We start from the raw sequence: 23,347 nt of genomic DNA on the forward strand, positions 1-23,347 counted from the left end.
TAAGCTAAGGGGAATTCATAAAAAACAAATCTGTTAAATGACTGATGTGGCAGTCGGTGTTTGACTTGGACTGAAATAGGTTCTCATTTTGGGTGCTGGTGCTGTTTATATTTAGATGCAGGAGCTCCACAACACTTTTGAGCTAATATTCTATAGGAGGTGCAGGAGCTCTAGCAAAAGAACATTTAGGTGCCGGTTCTCAGCTCCGGTGTGCACATGCCCAAGTCAAGCACTGGTGTCAGTCGATTATTTTCTCAAGATATCTGTAGTTCATTGTTAATTGGCTACTACAATTAATCAAATACATAGCATTGAAAAATAACCACATTTTTGCAAACGTTTAATGTTGAACTGTACACAAAGATTTTAGTTACACATACAAGAACTTCCATTTTCAATATTATAAACATGGGTTCCTCCTATGCTGAAAGTAAGGTCAAATCAGGCAAGTGTGTTGTTCAGTGTGATTAGTAAGGCCCTGTTTTAATACTGGAAAAAGTATTACTTTACTCCCTTGTGAAATTACAGGAAAATACAACAAATATACACCACCTTTCACCCATCCAATAATGTTTTATGATTACTTCATAGGTGTGTGTGTGGGGGGGGGGTCATTTTTTACAGTATTTGAACACGCTCAAACACAGGATGAATTAAGAAATCAGTTTGCTGAGGTATTTGAAGTATTGGTGGTCAAAAAAAGCCCCATTTCCACTGGCACTTAAAATTAGGGCCAAATTCGATCTGGCTCGAATGCAATTCTCAAATTCAAGCTGAGTCGAGGGAAACTCGGGCTAGCGCAGCCCAGTTCCACAACTGGTGCCAGCCCGACTAGAATTCAGGCTGAATCCATTACTATGCAACCACCAGCTTGATCACTGCTGGATGCTGACACCAAGTTTAGCTAGTCTGGGATTGTTCCTGTTAGCTAGCACATGGAAAAGCAGTACTGCAGTAGTCAGACATGACACGAATTACCACCATATCTGGATCCTTCATAAATGTTTTGCACTACACAATCAACTTTCATGAGAACAATCAGCCCTCAAATGCTAGCTAGCAAATCAGAGTTGAAACAAGCTAGCTAGAAACTTTAGCTGGCCAGGTCGTATTTAAAGGTACATTCTATCAAACCTGTCGTCTGGTTTGCTAGCTAGCTAATTGCCAATGCCATTGTAAGCGAGGTAGGAATTCAGCTAGCTAACGTTAGCCTGTTATGCTAGCGATGACACTAACCATTTAGCCAGCTAGCGTTAGCAAGCTAAATACAAGGCAGAGTCTGGCTGGCACTGGCAGGAGGAGTATGGTGTAACGTTAGTTACAGCATGGTGAGCATTAATTAAATAATTTAACATCTTGCTGAAGCTAGCAACATTAGCGAAGCTAGCTGCACAGTCATTTATTGGCTACCTAGCAACATGGCATCATTTCGAATTTCTGGAGGCAGTGGAAACGCAATTCGAGCTAGCCCCGTTGCCTATGGAAAACAGGGCTTAAATAACTTGTGAATATGAAGAGGATAAGGATAAGAGATCCTACTCTCAATTTTAGTGACAGAAAAATTCCATAGACAATTCAAGTTATTTTTTCATTATCTTAAAATGTATCGTGCAGTGCAGTGCAGTCCAGTCCAGTCCAGTCAGTACAGAACGAGTGTGCTACGTGGGTAAGAAATGTAAGTGCATCTTTGGTACTGCATTTTGTATTGTTAAAAAACATTTTTGGGCCACTGTTTTCTCCAGAAGGTCAGAGATGGGCTAGTAAAATGTCAAACGACCATGTTCCAAAAACGAAGAATATAGGCATCATGACGTACACAGAGCAGGTGAAACTTTCCGATTATCCTCACATCAATTGTTGGATTAAAATTGATAGTCAGTAACACTTCTAGGTAGTCAATGTGCATTTGAAGCAAAATGAGAAACCACATTGTTCAACAGAATACAATTGAAGTTTGTATAAATTAACAAAAATATGCTTTGGTGATGCTACATAACCTACAGAGTACTTGTCAAAAATAGTATTACTAATTCAACACTGATTTAACCTTATACTTGTACTTAATACCAAGAAAAAATGCCTCAAAGTCGAGGTCAGAAGAAAATCACTTGGTGTGCATCAGTGAAAGTTCAGATACCAAGTTAGCTATATGTATTGAATCCAGTACAGGACATATTTACTAATAACACTACTTGTGCTTTTAATAAATCTATTTGTAAACGATTGCACATTGGATAATGCGCATAACTCACATTACTGTACTTGGCAAGGTTATTTGCTGAGTTCATGCAGTTTTGGTGATAAGTCCTCTGCAGCTCATCATTCTGCAGTAACGTCTCTGTAGGATCACCAAATCATTATTATGGCAACTGTTGATGTAATACAATACATAAGACAATAGAAGTTAACTTATTCATCATATTGACAAATGTAAACAATAATTAGGCACCTACATTAAGCGCAACCCCAGATTCAATTCAACTACGTTTGAAGTTTAAGAACCTCTATAAAAGGAGGTTGACAGAATCATAACCTAACTACATTTACATGAAAATGGTGTAAAGGTCAACAGAACAACGTTTAAATAGAAAAACGGACCCTGTGGATTATGCTCCCAACCTCCCACCTAACAATATAACTTGTTCTTATGTACAGCTGCAACAAGTGAAGTCAAGGTGCTACTTTCATTCACTGCAGTTATGTGCTTAAGAAAACATTGTTCTGAAAGAGCTTAAATTTTCCTTCCTTGTCCACCGCCCTCAAAACTTCTGTCATTGTGGTGCACTATTTGCTGATGAGCTTGGCCAAGCTCTGTCGCAGGTCATTCAGGTCGTATATCTTGACTTCAAGGACGTCGACGACCCGCTGAACCTCACTCTGCCCCTGTTCCCGCTCCTCCAGAGTGGAAGCTAGAGTCTGCTCGGCGCTCTCCACCCGTCGCTCCAGTTCTGCGTTTCGTGTCTCCAGATCCTAGAAGGTCCACAAGTGACAGAGGACTACAGATTAATTCATGTTAAAATGGTCAATGTCATATCAATTGTCCCCCCCCCACCCTGCTTTTTAGCATACCCTTTGAAAACTCTCACAGAGCCCCTAAAGCGGTTGATAATCACTGGTGTTCAGTATTCACTAGTGTAGAGAAGCCAAAAATGCATGTTCTAACCCAATTCCCCAAACTCACATGAAGTCTCTGAACAGCCTCTTCTCTCTCTTTCTCCAACTCATGGATATCTGATTTCCTGCTATGTAGATTGTGGATTATCTAAAAAAAGAAACCACAAATACAGTAATCCTTTGGTTTTTTATTAGGATACCCATTAGCTGTTGAAAGCAGCAGCTACTCTTCCTGGTATCCACAAAGGACTGTAGTGGATAGAGCGTTGGGCCAGTAACCGAAAGATAGCTGGTTCAAATACCCAAGCCAACAAGGTGAAAAATCTGCCGATGCACTTAACCCTAGTTTGCTCCAGGGGTGCTGTAATACTATGGCTGCCCCTGTAAAACAACACCTTTCACTGCACCTATCTGGTCAGTGTGTGACAAAAAATAAACATCTAAATATATGTTTTCTCTGAACTCTATTGAATCATACATTTTTTTATCCACATATTTATTCCTTTTTTAAAAAGAGATGTCAAATCATCTCTTGTGTAGCCTGGAAGATTTTGTCAAACTTTGGGACATCCTGCTGTTACTGAAATTTCCCTCATGGGCTCCAGTACAAAGTGACCTTGTATGAGTCATCTTTGCTGAAGTTTTGCTTGTTTAGATTGTAAAAGAATGTGAAGGTTTGAGAGAGCACTACAATGCCACAAGGAAACGGATTAATTTAGATACAGTGCCTTCAGAAAGTATTCAACCACCTTGACTTCAAAAGTTTGTTGTGTCATGTTCTTCCACACCGATCTCGACAAACTATTTCTGTATGGACCTCGCTTCGGGCACGGGGGCATTGTCATGCTGAAACATAAAAGGGCCTTCCACAAACATTTGCCACAAAATTGGAAGCACAGAATCGTCAAGAATGAAGCGTGATTCATCACTCTAGAGAACGCGTCTCCACTGCTCCAGAGTCCAATAGCGGCAAGCTTGGCACCACTCCAGCCGACGCTTGGCATCGCGCATGGTGATCTTAGACTTGTGCGCAGCTGTTCAGCAATGGAAACCCATTTCATGAAGCTCCCGACAAACAGTTATTGTACTGAGTTTGCTTCCAGAGGCCGTTTGGAACGCAGTAGTGAGTGTTGCAACCGAGGACAGACAATTTTTTACACGCTATGCGCTTCAGCACTCTGGGATCCCGTTCTGGGAGCTTGTATGGTTTACCACTTTCCGGGTGAGCCTTTGTTGCTCCTAGATGTTTCCACTCCACAATAACAGCACTTACAGTTGACCGGTGCAGCTCTTGCAGGGCAGAAATGTGACTTGTTGGAAAGGTGGCATCCTATGACGGTGCCACGTTGAAAGTCAATGAGCTCTTCAGTAAGGCTATTCTAATGCCAATGTTTGTCTATGGAGATTGCATGGCGGTGTGCTTGATTTTATACACCTGCCAGCAACACGTGTGGCTGAAATAGCCCGAATCCAGTAATTTGATGGTGTCCACATTCACTACATGGCCAAAAGTATGTTGAATAGACCAGGGAGGTTTTCCAATGCCTTGCAAAGAAGGGCACCTATTGGTAGATGGGTAAAAAAAATACCAGACACTACATATCCCTTTAAGCAGGGTGAAATGATTAATTAGGCTTTGGATGGTGTATCAATACACCCAGTCAATACAAAGATACAGGCGTCATTCCTAACTTAGTTGCCGGAGAGGAAGGAAAACACTGATGGATGGATTTCACCATGAGGCCCATAGTAATTCTTTAACAGCTACAGAGTTTAATGGCTGTGATAAGAGAAACTTGCTAATGGATTAACAGCATGGTAGTTACTCCACAATACTAACCTGAATGACAGAGTGAAAAGAAGGAAGCCTGTACAGAGTACAAATATTCCAAAACATGCATCCTGTTTGCAACAAGGCACATAAGTAATATTGCAAAGAATGTGTCAAAGAGATTAACTTTTTTCCTGAATAAAAAGCATTATGTTTGGGACAAATCCAACACATTACTGGGTACCATTCTTCATATTTTCAAGCATAGTGGTGGCTGCATCATGTTATGGGTATGCTTGTCATCAGCAAGGACGAGGGGATTTTTTTTAGGATAAAATAAATGAAATAGAGCTGAAAATCTTAGAGGAAATTCCTGGTTCAGTCTGCTTTCCAACAGACACTGGGAGACAAATTCACCTTTCAGCAGGACAGTAACTTAAAACAAAAGGCCAAATCTAAACTGTTCTTGAGTAGCCTAGTTACAGTTTTGACTTAAATTGGCTTGTAAATCTATGGAAAGACTTAAATTGTTATCTAGCAACGATCAACAACCAATTTGACAGATTTTGAAGAATAAAAAAGGGGCAAATATTGTACAGTCCAGGTATGCAAAGCTCTTAGACTTACCCAAAAAGACTCACAGCTGTAATTGCTGCCAAATATGTTTCTAACATGATTAAATCAAGATCAGTGTTTTAAAATTCTTCTTCCACTTTGACAGAGTATATATAGATCAACAAAAAAAACATTTAATGCAACAAAATGTGGAAAAGTCAATGGGGTTGAATACTTTCCGAAGGCATGAAAATGTGATACCCTATTTTCAGAATGTTTTGGGGCGTTGTCATTACTCATAGCACTCTTGAGCAGTAGACCAAGTTTGTAGCTGCTCCAAAATAACTGTACTTTCTCAAAATCTAATAAATCAGATTGTTTGGATGACTGACAGGTTTTCCATAATGCAGCTGGGATTCATTTAATCCATCCAATATAGATATACCTAAAGCAATTTCCTTTGAACAAGAGGTGGAATTTACACTATGCAAAATACCTCTACCAAGGCTTTCTACTTCCAGATGGGAAGTGCTTTAAAAAAAACTCAAGAAAGACTTGTTTTTTGAGATTCTCAAACAAAAACCTGTGTTTATACCTCACTAGTTTCTTTCAACGGCACTGTCTAGAGAGCCTAGAAGCCTGGCACCTTGAGGTTATCAGTATCTGGTTGCCTAGAAGAGGGTCAGAGCCCCAAGCCTTACCTCGTCTTTTGCTTTGAGCAAGGCTTCCAGCTCCTCCAATGACTGGGTCAGCTCATCCCTCGTCTCAGACCCACTGGGACCAGGCCCTCCACTCTGAGCCTCCAGCTCTGCCACCTGCAAACACACAACAACAGAGAGTGTCACACGGATGGAAAGGAAGAGAGAGAATAAGACTAAATAAGGAGCTTTTCAATCCTAGTGTATATGCAATGACAGTGGATGGTTGAACATGAGTTCCTCTCGGCGGTCAGCTATGACGTGTTAAAAGGACCACAATAACACAGAATACATCACTATGGAGACATTTTACTAATTGCCAGAAGGGTTTTAAATTAAGGTTCGCAGATGGAGACATTAATTTGACCTACTTGTATGTGTTTAGCATAGAAATTGACTCAAAAGGTCTGAATTCCACATATACTCATGTGGTGAGTTATTGTGATTAAAAAGGATGACAAACCGTTTACCCCTTGAAGTCAACTCCACAACCATTTTTTTAAACCCCCCCCCCCAAATATTTTCACTTTAACAGACAGGAACATGGTTAGAATCGTACAACAACAAACTGACTTGTTTATTGAAAACTGACTGTAATTTTCATGGGTTTGTGCTCAGCCTTCGCAATTACCATCTCTTCATTTGCATTTCCTCTGCATATTCATAATGGCCCTTTAAGATTCCATATCATGCCATCCATCGGAGCTCAAGAAAACTGCTGTAGGGGTATCACATTCCTATAGGAGCCAAATCAATGTGACAATAACTCAGAGGGAATGATGTTACTGCTTGCGCACAACTGCTCTCATACAACCGCTGACAATATAGAAAACAGACCTACTGATCAGATTTCTAAAACTACCAAGTCGCCTTGCAGGAAAATTAATAGGAGTCTTTACCCACCTAGATAAGAGGAATACCTATGTAAGAGTGCTGTTCATTGACTACAGCTCAGCGTTCAACACCATTGTGCCCTCCAAGCTCATCACCATGCTTAGGACTCTGGGTCTGAACACCTCCCTCTGCAACTGGATCCTGGACTTCCTGATGGGCCGACCTCAGGTGGTGAGGGTGGGCAACATCACGTCCGCCACGCTGACCCTCAACACAGGTGTTCCACAGGGGTGTGTTCTTAGTCCCCTCCTGTACTCCCTGTTCACCCACAACTGCGTTGCCAAGCACAACTTCAACAAGTTTGCTGATGATACAACGGTGGTAGACCTGATCATCGGCGATGATGAGTCAGCCTACAGGGAGGTCAGTGACGTGGCAGTGTGGTGCCAGAAAAACAACCTCTACCTCAATGTCAGTAAGACCAAGGAGCTAATTGTGGACAACAGGAAAGGGGGGGGGGCAAGCACGCCCCCATCGACATTGACGGGCTGTAGTGGAGCAGGTCAATAGCTTCAAGTTCCTCTGTGTCCAAATCACTAAAGACTTAAAATGGTCCAAACACATGCTCATAGTCGTGAAGAAGGCGTGACAGTGCTTCTTCCCCCTCAGGAGGTTGAAAAAGTTTGGCATGGGCCCTGAAATCCTCAAACAGTTCTAAAGCTGTACCATTGAGAGCATTTTTACTGGCTGCATCAGTGCCTGTTATGGCAATAGCACCGCCCTCGATCGCATGACGCTATAGTTCGCCTTGCAGTATTGCCTTGCAGTGGCAGTTTGGTGTGGTACATTTGTTGGATTTATCGAACGTGTGTGTCAATCTGTATGCATAGACGGCTTGACAGAAATGGGGAATGTTTAACTTTTGTTGCATACATATCCAGATGATGATGCATACTATTTTGCACAATGATGCTGATGGTGTGTTCAAAGCGTCACTGGGGCCGAGCTCCCTGCCATCCAGGACATCTATATCAGGCGGTGTGGTAGGAAGGCCCGGAAAATCGTTAAAAATATAAGGGTAAGGTGTTAGGTACCAACCAGAATCAAACCACCCAAGCCATAGACTATTCTCTCTGCTTCCGCAAGGAAATCAGTACCGGTGAATCAAGTCTGGCACCAAACAGGCTCTTGAACAGCTTCTGTCCCCAAGCAATAAGACTGATGAGTAGCTAACAAAATTGCTACACAGACTGAGTTAAAATGTCAATAAAGATACAAGGTTATTTTTGCACTGTCTCTACGCACACTCCCAGGGCCCTACACACTCACTCCATCATCTGCTCACTCTCATAAATTTATAATAACTCTACACTCACGCACACCCACTCACATACAAGCTGCTGCTACTCTGTTTATTTTATATCCTGTTGCCTAGTCACCTTACCCCTATACATACTATATCTACCTCCATCAATCCAGCATTCCTGTACATTGTAAAAGTTGTAATGGAACTGACCCTGTACATAGATAGTGTGCTTACTTACTTATTGTGATCTTAATATTTATTGTGTGTTATTGCATTGTTGAGTTTTGAGTTTGCAAGAAAGGGATTTCACTGTACTTGTGCATGTGACATTGAAACTTGAAACAAGTAACGAATAGAATATGGTAAAATGAGCAGAAAATAGCTTGTATGGCCATTGTTAGCATTGTGAGAGAACCAACAGATGGGCTTTTAAAGCAGTGTGTGCTCTACCATCTCTTGAGATCATTTGTCTTTACAGAGGATGTACGCCTTCGCTCCTACTGCGTCTCATCTACAGAAGTGCAAGGTAAGACATGAGAGAGCAGGCTGGGGACCAAATCAAACCAAATCAAAAATAAAATCAAATTTCAAATCAGAGCATCCCTGCAGTGTCAGAGATAACCCCGAAAACAAATCACCAGAGCCCTCATTTAACAAAACTAGTCTACTGCTTCGAGAGCCTGGAGAGGAAAGGGCTTACTAGCCAATGGCTTCTCTGTTCTTCCTCTCTGGTGTTGTGTCTTTTCCTCCCTAACTAAGGCAAGGGAGGAGTAGGGTGTCCTGTCCTAAAACTGCCTTCCAGCCCTGCCAAGCCCTGGAGAAATGGTCTAATTCCAACCACCTGGTTGACTTTGTTACAAAAGGTGATAACCTTCACTTTGTTGGACTGAGATGGATGTTGTTCCCCTTAGTGCCTGGAGCTAAAATATGACTGTTGACAGCCATTTTTTCCAGCAGATTTGCTTCCGTGGTACTTTAATCTGCCACATGAAAGAACCTCATTAAGCTTGACCAAGGGCACATTTCTATTTTTTGAATTAAATTATGTAAAACACATTTCACCCTCTGATTATCGAGCCACGTCAACAGTGATATCCCCCGAAAGGAATAAACATTGTATCAAACCAGTGTTGTCCACAGCTCTGATAGGAAAAAAATTGGATGCCACGGATGCCACGGAATGTTACGGTACCGTAACAGTTTTCCTTGGGTTGGGTTCATTTCAAATCTGCCCACATGCCCAGATCTGGCAGCACCCAAGTGATCATCAATTCACCAGTGGTCAATTTGGTTTGACATTCGATATCCCTATGGGACTAGTTAGGGACCATCAGTAAATTACACAATGTACATGGGACAACATTTTAAAATGTCAATACAAACTATAAATTGTTTAAAATATACAAATATTGAAAGCATTTCATGAAACTACTAAAGGTTGTGCAACATGAAAATATTGGCCCCTAACTAGCCCCAGAGATAGGCTAACCAATTTTGTCATGGTCCCACACACCAGCCTGCTGAAGCTAACTGGTGAAAGAAGTTGGCTAGCATTAGCTAGCCTAGGCAACTCCAAGACCAGATGGGTACTATAAGCTTGTATCCTCATTGACCTTTTTATTTTTTGTCTCTATGCACACTCACAGGGCCCTACACACACACTCCATCATCTGCTCACTCACACAACATGCACATACATTTATACTGACGCTACACACATGGACACCCACCCACTCACTCATACAAGCTGCCGCTACTCTGTTTAGCTTATATCCTGTTGCCTAGTCACCTTACCCCTATTTATATCTCCCTCCATCACTCCAGTATCCTTGTACATTGTAAACATGGTATTGGAACTCACCCTGTATATAGTATGCTTAGTTACTTGTTGTGTTCTTCATATTTCTTTTTTTTTCTAGTATTACATTGTTATTGATTATTACATTGTTGGGTTTTGAGTTTGCAAGAAAAGCATTTCACTGTACTTGTGCATGTGACATTAAAACTTGAAGTTGATTTCCTTGGTCCTTTACTGTGATGTCTTACGAGATCAGCTTCAATATTGAAGATTGTGGGCTCTATCTATCAATGTAATTTTTCCCATAATTTTTAATCCCCTTTATTTATTTTATACTCCTCCCCCCCCACCTGGAAATCCCCCCCACCTGATTGGTGTAAACAAACAGATGACAACACTTCATGTACACAGGACATGTAGTTAAATAATTATACATTCCTAATTTCCTCTTTCTGCAAGAGTTGGATTTTCATCCACAGTGGCCAATCCACCATTTGTTGTGATCTTAATTCCAACCCTCGACAGATTAACCAATCTTTCCCAGAATAATGTCATTTTGTTATTTCCTTTTGCAATACATTCCTCCATTTAAGTGATGTCTTACAAGGGTCCTGAACCTCCCTATGTAAAATTTCTACTGATATTACCCTAAAAAAATAAATACATTACCCAAGAGTATAATGATATTTCCCGTTGACGGATCGTGGTTTTTCAGATCTCCTAACAATACAGTTTGCAGGTCCATCTGAACCCTGACATTATGACATAACAACCATTCCGGGAACAGACTCCAAAAGCGATTCACCGATGGACAGTACCAGAAAATATGTTCTATTGACTTGGTTTCCTTGTAGCAGAGTCTGCACAAGGCTGACTGTTGAATGCCCCATATATTGAACGTTCTTTTTGTAGAAAGTATTTGTTATAATAGCTTAAATTGAAAGGAACGGGTTGATGTGTAAATTGTTGTTTGATATCGTCTCTTCCAATTTAGTGGCAAAGCCACGATGAGTTGGATATAATTTTAAATTGAGCATACACCTCCATACAATATTAGTTGCTTGTGTGACAATTATACTATCCTTGTTTACAATGTCCTTTATAAATATTATACCCTTCTAGTACATTTTTTCCAATAATATTTTTTGTTGTTGTCTTCAGTACATTGGAGTTTAGCCAGTGGGCTGTAATATTAAATATTCCTTTTCTGGAGGATGAAATTGATTTTTTGTCCAACTCTGTATGACTTTAAAAAAAGGAGGATACTTTAAACATTGGCAATCTACCGAAAATGTAAAGGTTTTAAATCCGCAAAAAGGCCACTCTTAAACATAGGATGGGCCTCTCCCAGTCCCTCTTTTGATGTGTCCGACAGTTTTCCATTTATATATGAGTAATTAAAACATGATAGTAATGGATCTTTCAGTAGTTAATCAAAAGATAGATACATCTCTATTGGAATGCCATTAAAACAAGGGGTTTCACCCTTCAAGAGCTGAAGGATTCGTTGCCATAGAAATGTAACTGGCTAAAAGATGAGCCACATTTGTGGTACTGGTTATCTCAGATTTGAGTTAGTTATCTTGTTAACTCCTCAAACTACATTCATAGCAGTTGCGGTCAGTACCGTTTAAGATTAGAGGACAATTTTTTATGACCATGGCCTTATTTCTATTACTGCATATTGGACAGTGGAGGCTCCTCGGAGGAGGACCATCCTACCCAGTGATTTTTTTTTTTTTTTTTAATGAAACAAAAAAAACTTTGCCTTTTTAGATAAAAACTATACTAAATACACTGAGCATACCAAACATGAGGAACTCCTTCCTAATATTGAGTTGCACACACCATCGTCTTTCTCTCTCTTTGAGTCAACATTTTACGCAGTGCTGGCTAGCTGTAGCTTATTCATTCAGTACTAGATGAATTCTCTGATTGGATGGACAACATGTCAGTTCATGCTGCAAGAGCTTGATAGGTTGGAGAATTGTTCCGGAAGACGTCATAATTACTGTGTAAGTCTATGGAAAGGGGTGAGAACCGTGAGCCTCCTAGGTTTTGTATTGAAGTCATTGTACCCAGAGGAGAATGGAAAATAGCTGTCCTCCGGCTACACCATGGTGCTACCCTACAAAGTGCTGTTGAGGCTACTGTAGACCTTCATTGCAAAACAGTGTTTTAATCAGTTATATGGTGGTGTGATTATATTTTGTATAGTTTTATCTAAAAAAGGATAACTTATTATTTTTTAATTCACTGAGAAGGACACCTACATTAACACCATAGCGCTTACCTGATCTCGGAGCCTCTCAGTCTCTTCCTGATACTCAGCCAGCTGTTTCTTCCACTCCACCACACCAGTGTTAGCCTCGTGAAGCGCCGCCACTAGCTTAGCGTTGCTATGCTGCAGGGTGAACAGCTCTGCCTCCAGGTTAATCTCACATATGGACCTGGTGGAAAAAACAAATCAGAAGATAAGTGTACCATGATTAGACAAATCAGGTCATAGTCAGGTTTAAATTATTGCTCACCAAGTGATATACAGAGCTATTCAGGGGCTTTAGCATGTCTAAATGTGGGACTATTAGATTCAACGGACAAGAGCTTTTAAATAACGAGGGAGATGGGAAAGTTACACCAGTCTTCTAAGACCACCATCTATGGCCACAGGCAAAAACACCCTCCATACCATTTCTAACCGCCTGCCAACTACCAACCAACTCACCATAGCAACAAGCACAAAAAAAAACATACAAGACTCATTACAAGCACGAAAACGACATGGAGGGGCTGCCAGAGAACATGGGGTGCCAAATTGTGTTTTTGTGTGCTTGTGCGGGATGGAGGGCAGACTGGTGTCTGAAAGGCTCTGTGGTAGAGCCTCATTAATGACCTTGTTTTAAGTACACATGACTCAGCCTCAGTCAGTAGTCAGTGGGATCCTGTCAGTGGGTTCAACCTCCCACTGACAACAACCTCCACAATAGGAAAAACCGTACCACCTTGAGCCATGACTTGATTTAGCTAGTACATTTCCACAGCTAAAACACAGCCCATTCTGTACATCCTATATAGAAGTTATTATCTAATGGTTTGCTTAAAGCAGTAATCTGTTCTAAAAAGGCTTTGCATCTGCCATTGCGATCACATTTATGCTTTCGCATCACAAGTCACTGAACGTTAATCATCATTTGACACGTTAGCGCAAACGCTGCCCTAGAAATCAGATGGGGAATGCACACTACGCCTGGTGACACAATGTGATATCTGCTCAGTGACTCACTAGGCAACGCAACAGTTGCATGACAACACAAGACAGTGGGTTACAATAGGCTACATTAAAATGTTACATTTAATAAAATGTCACAGTATGCCACAATTACAATAAAATGTCACATTCTGACACCAGCTAATATGGGTTTAAAGGTGATTTGAAGACACCAATGTGACTTCACAGAGATAGTGGCACATTAATAACATTTGTAGAAAGAGTGTGTACAGTATGCTTTTGTCATTCATATACAAGACATGGGAAGTCTACAGTATATTTATTTAACCTTTATTTATCCAGGAAGTCAAATTGAGGTCAGAAGACCTCTTTCCCAAGGAGGACTTGGTGAAAATCTCAATTGCATACTCCTCATGTCCTCTCTCCTGGGTTTTGAGAAGGAAGTGAGGAGAGAGGACGCAAAGAGTATGCAATTGAGATTCTCCTCTGGCCATCGTATAGAATGAGTACGGTGGCACAATGGAAGTAGACCTGACTAAGAGCTGTTTGGATCTCATTGAGCCTTGTTCCATAACATTACCCTTCAGACAGCATCTTCTTTATGCGCTCCTTCTCTGACGTCAGCTGCTCCATGTCGGCGCTCTTGCTGCGGAACAGCTTGTCCTCAGGCCCATTGACAGTCAGCAGCGGCGGCGAGTGGCGGTCCTCTGACAGCTCCTGGTGTACAACCGGGACATGGTTAGTGACATGACGGATGTGTCATCGAAATGGGTTACCTGTCAACTCCAATCCTACTGCATGTACAACTCTTCTTTGTTAACTTGCCTCACAATGAAGCTGACCACAAGTACTCTACATTATGAAGGGTAGGGGTGGCCAATCAGCCTCCTGGAGAGCTACTGGGTATGCAGGTTTTTGCTCAAGCCCTACCATCTAACACACCTGCTTCTACTAATCAGTGGCTCATTAAGACCCTGATTAGCTTACAGCAGGGCCAGAGAAAAAGCCTGTGTACCTCAGGAGGATCCTGTGTGACTCAGTTGGTAAAGCATGGCGCTTGCAATGCCAGGACTGCGAGTTCGATTCCCATGGGGGACTAGTATGAACAAAAACAGTATGAAAATGTATGCACTCACTTCTTTCTGTAAGTCGCTCTGGATAAGAGCGTCCGCTGAATGACTCAAATGTCAAATGTAAAGAGGGTTGGCCACCCATGATACAGGGCATCACAGAGTTACCAGCCTATTGATTGTTTTAGACAAACCAGCTCTCACTTGAATATGTTTTATATAAAACTGTAACCGCTCTATTAAAGTAGTGAATGAACAAGTATTGTGTCCATCTCATGTGTCTTTCTGAACTAACAGACAGCACATAAATAAAGAGATAGAGATCTACCCATCTGGTAAATTGGTCCACCTGTTAGGGTCATTAAGAAGACAAATGCTTAAAATAAAGATGGAGCATATCCTAGTGTTCCCATTAAAATCTAATAATTTGTTGTTATCTGAAATGGGAGAGAAATTACTTAATGTATATTTGTCATAGCTACTTCCCTGCCAGTTGGGGTATGACTGGTTCTATAATATGACAGATACAGGGTAGCTCAGCGTTTGTGATGTGAGCAGACATGTATTGTTCTTGAGGGACATTGAAACCTAACCCCTCGTTAGCACAATAAAATGACAGCAAGAAGATGAAAGGCTGTCGCTATACTGTACATTCAAACACCTCATCCAAACGACAGGGTGGCAGCAGAACTCCATCTGCCAAAATTAATTAGGTCATTCTCAGCCACCATATCCATGGCACAGGTTCAAAGTTGAACAGCCAACCACGTGGAGCCACACAGCTGCTAAACGCCTTACTTTGTAGAGCATAGAGCAGCGTATGGCTCTTTCCCTTTAAAGTGACTTAAATTCAAAGGAACATTCACTGAGTTACAATGATTCCTTTCATTTGCTTGCCAGTGTATATTGGAAGACAATTCTATGTACTGTACATGAACAAAGCAGTTTACATAAGGATTGCTTTGTTCTACTACAGATCTCACAATTTGCAACAGAAGAGCTAAATGTGGTATTACTAAACAGACTGAGAAACTTCTAGCCTATTGTGAAGTTAGCTTTTTTTCTTCGTAGACCAGCTCTTATGTCTCACTTTGTGTTGGCAAAAATTTGCTATGGCTCAATTACACTCAAGATTGTGAAACCATTTTCCTTAACATAAGCTGAGGAACAAAATCCAACCAGCTCCAAGCTCCCCCCAACAAAAAAACACAGATAAATTGGTTCAAGTCCATCTCTCTCTGTTTTTTTCTCTGTGGCCAGATAGAAAACCAAACCTGAACTCGACAAGTGCAGAGTGCTTCTGTGAGGCATTGCACCCCTACACTCAGAAAAGCTTGTATTATTAATTTGTCTCAGAGTCTGTATTCCCACACAGTGTTCTATTTTTACGGCCTAGCCACTCTCTCGCTATCCTTACAGTATATGGATAACAAAATGCACAAGGCCAGCATTCAAAACGGAGCTGGCGCTAGCTAGGTCCAGAAGAGAGGTGCAAGAATTCAGAGCTAAGACAACTCCACACACCAAAGTATATGGCTAGGGAGCACAGGTCTCTAAATTATTCATACTGTGGATCATGTTGTTTCGGTAATAATGGATTACAAATTTCCAATACTTTTCCCTCATCATTGACTAACGCATTCCAATTGGAGCAAGCGCAAACACAAGACAGTGATACAAGGTCCAATGCAGCTGTTTTTATCTCAATATCAAATAACTTTTGGGTAACAATGAAGTAAGTACCTTACTATAATTGTTTTCAATTCAAATGTTCATTAAGAAACAAAAATAACTTATTAGAAAATAGCAATTTTTCAAACAACAATATTGCTAGGACTGTCTGGGTGTGGTCTGAGTGGGGAGGGGAAGACTGAAAACTATCTGTTATTGGCAGAGAAGTTTGGAACCCTCTTTCTTATTGGTCTATTAACTAATTGTGATGTCACCAGGCAGGCCAAAACTACATCCAACCACAACAGGCTGAAATTTCAGGCAGTATTTTCAACTCTTTATAAACTAAAAGGGTATTATCATAATTTTCACAATATCACATTATTATTCCAACCTCATAGTGTGAAATATAGCTATATAAAAACACAGGAAAATCACATTTGACTTCACTAGAACTTTAATTTTTTTTTTTTTTAAAGCTTAAAAAGCAGGATAGCTAATTAGGGTTGGTGTTCAAAGGATGATATCTCAAGTGGAAGATTTTCCCTTTAACTGTGCAAACATATCATATTTGACCATGGGAATATATCCTTCCTTCTGTTTTCCTATGCTCTCCAAATCTGCCCTCACCATACTGTAACTGCATTATTGAGAACAATGGCTCATTGACACACTTGAGGTTTTCTAGGACAAGAGGCTCTGAACTCCCAAGTCCCATTGAAAATGCATCATGAAGTAGGCCATCTGGGGGACGTGATGGGGACAATGCCTTTGGAATAAAGAGCAGTGAGTGTGCTCTCTCTGTCAGTCGGCAGCAGATAGAAGAGCGGTGTAATAGACATGACACTCACCTGAGAGATCTGTGAGATCAGCAATCCCATGGTGAATCAGTGGCAGCATGGCAGAAAAAGGGGGGTCAGAGAGAGGCATGTTTTCATGAACAGAGCATTAAAAAAAAAAATCTACCTACCAGCAATATTTCAGTGTAAAGCTTGGTTTGCTCCACTGCACACCATTTTATGCAAATAAAAACAAAAGAGAGTTGCTGGTTATTTCAGTCTGCTACTCACATGATATGTAAAATGGTAGTTACTTTATATACTGTGAGATTCCTTGAAATAAACACTGCTATACTTAAGCAATAAGGCCCGAGGGGTGTGGTAAAGTATATGGCCAATATACCACGGCTAAGGGCTGTTCTTAAAAATGTAGTATGCTTTCTCTTGCACACTCATCTTCTGCACATCTATCACCCCAGTGTTTAATTTGCCATACTGTAATCATTTCGCCACTATGGCCTATTTATTGCCTCGCCCCCCTTATCCTACCTCATTTGCACACACTGTATATAGACTTTCTCTATTGTATTACTGTATGTTTGTCTAATCCATGTCCCATGTGACTGTATGTTTGTTTATTCCATGTGTAACTGTGTTGTTGTTTGTGTCGCACTGCTTTGCTTTTATCTTGGCCAGGTCGCAGTTGTAAATGAGAACTTGTTCTCAACTAGCCTACCTGGTTAAATAAAGGTGAAATTTAAAAAATACAAAAATTGGCAATTTCAACTTAATATTCATTATCTCCAGCACCAAACCAGTGTACATACAGTATGTGAAAACAGCGTGTTTCTATGATCTGTCATTAAAAAGATAAGCTCCAAGAAAATGCTTCTCTGTGACATCACAGGTTAGGATTAAAAGTTTTTTTTTTTTAAACAAACGGTGATTTTCTAAACCCGCCAATGAGTTTCTAGCCAGAGGGATGGTATTTTCTTGCTTCCCACACTGTTTTTAAAATGTAACTTTTGATGATGTCATATGAGACGTTTTTAACTTAATATTTTTTTCTACAAAATGTTGTAATGTGACATTTTCACATACACTTCATGGCCAAAGTACGTGGTCACCTGCTCGTCGAACATATCATTCCAAAATGTCAAATCAAATTTTATTGGTCACATACACATGGTTAGCAGAAGTTAATGAGAGTGTAGCAAAATGCTTGTGCTTCTAGTTCCGACCGTGCAGTAATATATAACAAGTAATCTAACAATTTCACAACAACTACCTTATACACACAAGTGTAAAGGAATGAATAAGAATATGTACATATCAATACATGGATGAGCAATGGCCGAACGGCATAGGCAAGATGCAGTAGATGATAGTACAGTATACAGTATATACATATGAGATGAGTAATGTAGTAATGGGTAATGTAGGGTATGTAATCATTATATAAAGTGGCATTGTTTAAAAGGACTAGTGATACATTTATTACATCCTATTTTTAATTATTAAATGGCTAGAGATTTGAGTCAGTATGTTGGCAGCAGCCACTCAATGTTAGTGATGGCTGCTTAACAGTCTGATGGCCTTGAGATAGACACTGTTTTTTAGTCTCTCGGTCCCAGCTTTGATGCACCTGATAGCGAGGTGAAAAGGCAGTGGCTCCTTGATGATATTTTTGGCCTTCCTGTGACATCGGGTGGTGTAGGTGTCCTGGAGGGCAGGTAGTTTGCCCCCGGGGATGCGTTGTGCAGACCTCACTACCCTCTGGAGAGCCTTACGGTTGTGGGCGGAGCAGTTGCCGTACCAGGCAGGTGATACAGCCCGACAGGATGCTCTCGATTGTGCATCTGTAAAAGTTTGTGAATGTTTTTGGTGACAAGCCAAATTTCTTCAGCGTCTTCACCAAAGCGGTCTGTGTGGGTGGACCATTTCAGTTTGTCCGTGATGTGTACGCCGAGGAACTTAAAACTTTCCACCTTCTCCACTACTGTCCCGTCGATGTGGATAGGGGGCTGCTCCCTCTGGTGTTTCCTGAAGTCCATGATCATCTCCTTTGTTTTGTTGACATTGAGTGTGAGGTTATTTTCCTAACACCACACTCTGAGGGCCCTCACCTCCACCCTGTAGGCCGTCTCGTCGTTGTTGGTAATCAAGCCTACCACTGTAGTGTCGTCTGCAAACTTGATGATTGAGTTGGAGGCGTGCATGGCCACGCAGTCATGGGTGAACAGGGAGTACAGGAGAGGGCTGAGAACGCACCTTTGTGGGTTTCCACTGTTGAGGATCAGGGGGGTGGAGATGTTTCCTACCCTCACCACCTGGGGGCATCCCGTCAGAAAGTCCAGGACCCAGTTGCACAGGGCGGGGTCGAGACCCAGGGTCTCGAGCTTAATGACGAGTTTGGAGGGTACTATGGTGTTAAATGCTGAGCTGTAGTCGATTAACAGCAATCTTACATAGGTATTCCTCTTGTCCAGATGGGGTAGGGCAGTGTGCAGTGTGATTGCGATTGCGTTGTCTGTGGACCTATTGGGGCGGTAAGCAAATTGGAGTGGGTCTAGGGTGTCAGGTAAGGTGGAGGTGATATGATCCTTGACTAGTCTCTCAAAGCACTTCATGATGACGGAAGTGAGTGCTACGGGGCGATAGTCATTTAGCTCAGTTACCTTAGCTTTCTTGAGAACAGGAACAAATCATCGCTATTAATATGGAGTTGGTCCCCCCTTTGCTGCTATAACAGCCTCCACTCTTCTGGGAAGGCTTTCCCCTAGATGTTGGAACATTGCTACGGGAACTTGCTTCCATTCAGCCACAAGAGCATTAGTGAGGTCGGGCACTGATGTTGGGAAATTAGGCCTGGGTCGCAGTCGGCGATCCAATTCATCCCAAAGGTGTTCGGTGGGGTTGAGGTCAAGGCTCTGTGCAGGCAAGTCAAGTCCTTCCACACCAATCTCCTACTGAAACAGGAAAGGGCGTTCCCCAAACTGTTGCCACAAAGTTGGAACCACAGAATCCTCTAGAATGCTCTAGCGTTAAGATTTCCTTCACTGGAATTGGAAGCCTGAGACCATTATTCATCATCCACCAAACTTTACAGTTGTCCCGATTAATTCGGGCAGTATACCGTTCTCCTGGCATCCACCAAACCCAGATTCGTCTGTCGGACTACCAGATGGTGAAGTGTGATTCATCACTCCAGAGAACAAGTTTCCACTGCTCCAGAGTCCAACGCCAGCCAACTTTACACCAGTCCAGCCGACGCTTGGCAATGCGCATGGTGATCTTAGGCTTATGTGCGGCTGCTTGGCCATGGAAACCCATTTCAGGAAGGTCCCTGACGAACAGTTCTTGTCCTGATGTTGCTTCCAGAGGCAGTTTGGAACTCGGGAGTGAGTCTTGCAACTAAGGCCAGACAACGTTTATGCGATACGCACTTCAGCACTATGCAGTCCCGTTCTGTGAGCTTGCTTGTGGCGCCTACCACTTCGCGGCCGAGCCGTTGTTCCTCCTAGATGTTTCAACTTCACAATAACAGCACTTACAGTTGACTGGGGAAGCTGTAACAGGGCAGAATTTTGACGAACTGACTTGTTGGAAAGGTGTCATCCAAACACGGTGCCACATTTGTGCCACGTTAAAAAGTCACTTAGCTCTTCGGTATGGACCGTTCTAATGCCAATGTTTATCTATGGAGATTGCGTTGCTGTGTGCTCGATTTTATACACCTGTCAGCAATGCGTGTGGCTTAACTAACATAATCCACTCATTTGAAGAGGTGTCCACATATGGTATTGTGCTGGAGAAAATGAAAATTAAGTTGATAAGTGGTGGAGTTGCCCTTTAAATGCCAGGATGTCATAATCAATTCGACTTCATTTAGTAGAATTCGCTGCACACTATTGAGGAAGAGACTCGTCTTTCGAGACACAGGTGTATTTGACAACAGCTGATAAATCAGCTGAGGGGACACACTGTACCAAAATGAACGAATGGCAGAAATCAACACAAAATCAAATCAAAATCAAATCAAATTTTATTTGTCACATACACATGGTTAGCAGATGTTAATGCGAGTGTAGCGAAATGCTTGTGCTTCTAGTTCCGACAATGCAGTAATAACGAGCAAGTAATCTAACTAACAATTCCAAAAAAAAAACTACTGTCTTATACACAGTGTAAGGGGATAAAGAATATGTACATAAGGATATATGAATGAGTGATGGTACAGAGCAGCATAGGCAAGATACAGTAGATGATATCGAGTACAGTATATACATATGAGATAAGTATGTAAACCAAGTGGCATAGTTAAAGTGGCTAGTGATACATGTATTACATAAGGATGCAGTCGATGATATAGAGTACAGTATCAACGTATGCATATGAGATGAACAATGTAGGGTAAGTAACATTATATAAGGTAGCATTGTTTAAAGTGGCTAGTGATATATTTACATAATTTCCCATCAATTCCCATGATTAAAGTGGCTGGAGTAGAGTCAGTGTCATTGACAGTGTGTTGGCAGTAGCCACTCAATGTTAGTGGTGGCTGTTTAACAGTCTGATGGCCTTGAGATAGAAGCTGTTTTTCAGTCTCTCGGTCCCAGCTTTGATGCACCTGTACTGACCTCGCCTTCTGGATGACAGCGGGGTGAACAGGCAGTGGCTCGGGTGGTTGATGTCCTTGATGATCTTTATGGCCTTCCTGTAGCATCGGGTGGTGTAGGTGTCCTGGAGGGCAGGTAGTTTGCCCCCGGTGATGCGTTGTGCAGACCTCACTACCCTCTGGAGAGCCTTACGGTTGAGGGCGGTGCAGTTGCCATACCAGGCGGTGATACAGCCCGCCAGGATGCTCTCGATTGTGCATCTGTAGAAGTTTGTGAGTGCTTTTGGTGACAAGCCGAATTTCTTCAGTCTCCTGAGGTTGAAGAGGCGCTGCTGCGCCTTCCTCACGATGCTGTCTGTGTGAGTGGACCAATTCAGTTTGTCTGTGATGTGTATGCCGAGGAACTTAAAACTTGCTACCCTCTCCACTACTGTTCCATCGATGTGGATGGGGGTGTTCCCTCTGCTGTTTCCTGAAGTCCACAATCATCTCCTTAGTTTTGTTGACGTTGAGTGTGAGGTTATTTTCCTGACACCACACTCCGAGGGCCCTCACCTCCTCCCTGTAGGCCGTCTCGTCGTTGTTGGTAATCAAGCCTACCACTGTTGTGTCGTCCACAAACTTGATGATTGAGTTGGAGGCGTGCATGGCCACGCAGTCGTGGGTGAACAGGGAGTACAGGAGGGGCTCAGAACGCACCCTTGTGGGGCCCCAGTGTTGAGGATCAGCGGGGAGGAGATGTTGTTGCCTACCCTCACCACCTGGGGGCGGCCCGTCAGGAAGTCCAGTACCCAGTTGCACAGGGCGGGGTCGAGACCCAGGGTCTCGAGCTTGATGACGAGCTTGGAGGGTACTATGGTGTTGAATGCCGAGCTGTAGTCGATGAACAGCATTCTCACATAGGTATTCCTCTTGTCCAGATGGGTTAGGGCAGTGTGCAGTGTGGTTGAGATTGCATCGTCTGTGGACCTATTTGGGCGGTAAGCAAATTGGAGAGGGTCAAGGGTGTCAGGTAGGGTGGAGGTGATATGGTCCTTGACTAGTCTCTCAAAGCACTTCATGATGACGGATGTGAGTGCTACGGGGCGGTAGTCGTTTAGCTCAGTTACCTTAGCTTTCTTGGGAACAGGAACAATGGTGGCCCTCTTGAAGCATGTGGGAACAGCAGACTGGTATAGGGATTGGTTGAATATGTCCGTAAACACACCGGCCAGCTGGTCTGCGCATGCTCTGAGGGCGCGGCTGGGGATGCCGTCTGGGCCTGCAGCCTTGCGAGGGTTAACACGTTTAAATGTCTTACTCACTTCGGCTGCAGTGAAGGAGAGACCGCATGATTCCGTTGCAGGCCGTGTCAGTGGCACTGTATTGTCCTCAAAGCGGGCAAAAAAGTTATTTAGTCTGCCTGGGAGCAAGACATCCTGGTCCGAGACTGGGCTGGGTTTCTTCCTGTAGTCCGTGATTGACTGTAGACCCTGCCACATACCTCTTGTGTCTGAGCCGTTGAATTGAGATTCTACTTTGTCTCTGTACTGGCGCTTAGCTTGTTTGATAGCCTTGCGGAGGGAATAGCTGCACTGTTTGTATTCAGTCATGTTACCAGACACCTTGCCCTGATTAAAAGCAGTGGTTCGTGCCTTCAGTTTCACACGAATGCTGCCATCAATCCACGGTTTCTGGTTAGGGAATGTTTTAATCGTTGCTATGGGAACGACATCTTCAACGCACGTTCTAATGAACTCGCACACCGTATCAGCGTATTCGTCAATGTTGTTGTCTGACGCAATACGAAACATCTCCCAGTCCACGTGATGGAAGCAGTCTTGGAGTGTGGAGTCAGCTTGGTCGGACCAGCGTTGGACAGACCTCAGCGTGGGAGCTTCTTGTTTTAGTTTCTGTCTGTAGGC

At 42.3% G+C, this 23,347-nt stretch overlaps 1 protein-coding gene across 4 annotated transcripts in view; it reads right to left on the reverse strand.

Moving 5' to 3' along the window:
- Positions 1-323: 323 nt before the first annotated feature.
- Positions 324-23,347, reverse strand: part of LOC112252119 (homer protein homolog 3) — a 39,771-nt gene continuing 16,747 nt past the window's right edge. For 2 of the 4 annotated variants that reach the window (XM_024423084.2, XM_024423082.2), the window contains 6 exons: positions 16,898-16,906; positions 13,886-14,022; positions 12,370-12,526; positions 6,142-6,255; positions 3,182-3,262; positions 324-2,970 (listed from right to left, as the gene is read on the reverse strand). In XM_024423084.2, coding sequence (XP_024278852.1) covers positions 2,785-2,970; positions 3,182-3,262; positions 6,142-6,255; positions 12,370-12,526; positions 13,886-14,022; positions 16,898-16,906 — 684 coding nt within the window. In that variant the 3' untranslated portion in view covers positions 324-2,784. The remainder of the gene's footprint in view (positions 2,971-3,181; positions 3,263-6,141; positions 6,256-12,369; positions 12,527-13,885; positions 14,023-16,897; positions 16,907-23,347) is intronic. The other 2 variants (XM_024423085.2, XM_024423083.2) reach the window with 2 other exon arrangements.

This window comes from Oncorhynchus tshawytscha, linkage group LG06, assembly GCF_018296145.1.
Source record: "Oncorhynchus tshawytscha isolate Ot180627B linkage group LG06, Otsh_v2.0, whole genome shotgun sequence".
Taxonomy (NCBI): Eukaryota; Metazoa; Chordata; class Actinopteri; order Salmoniformes; family Salmonidae; genus Oncorhynchus; species Oncorhynchus tshawytscha.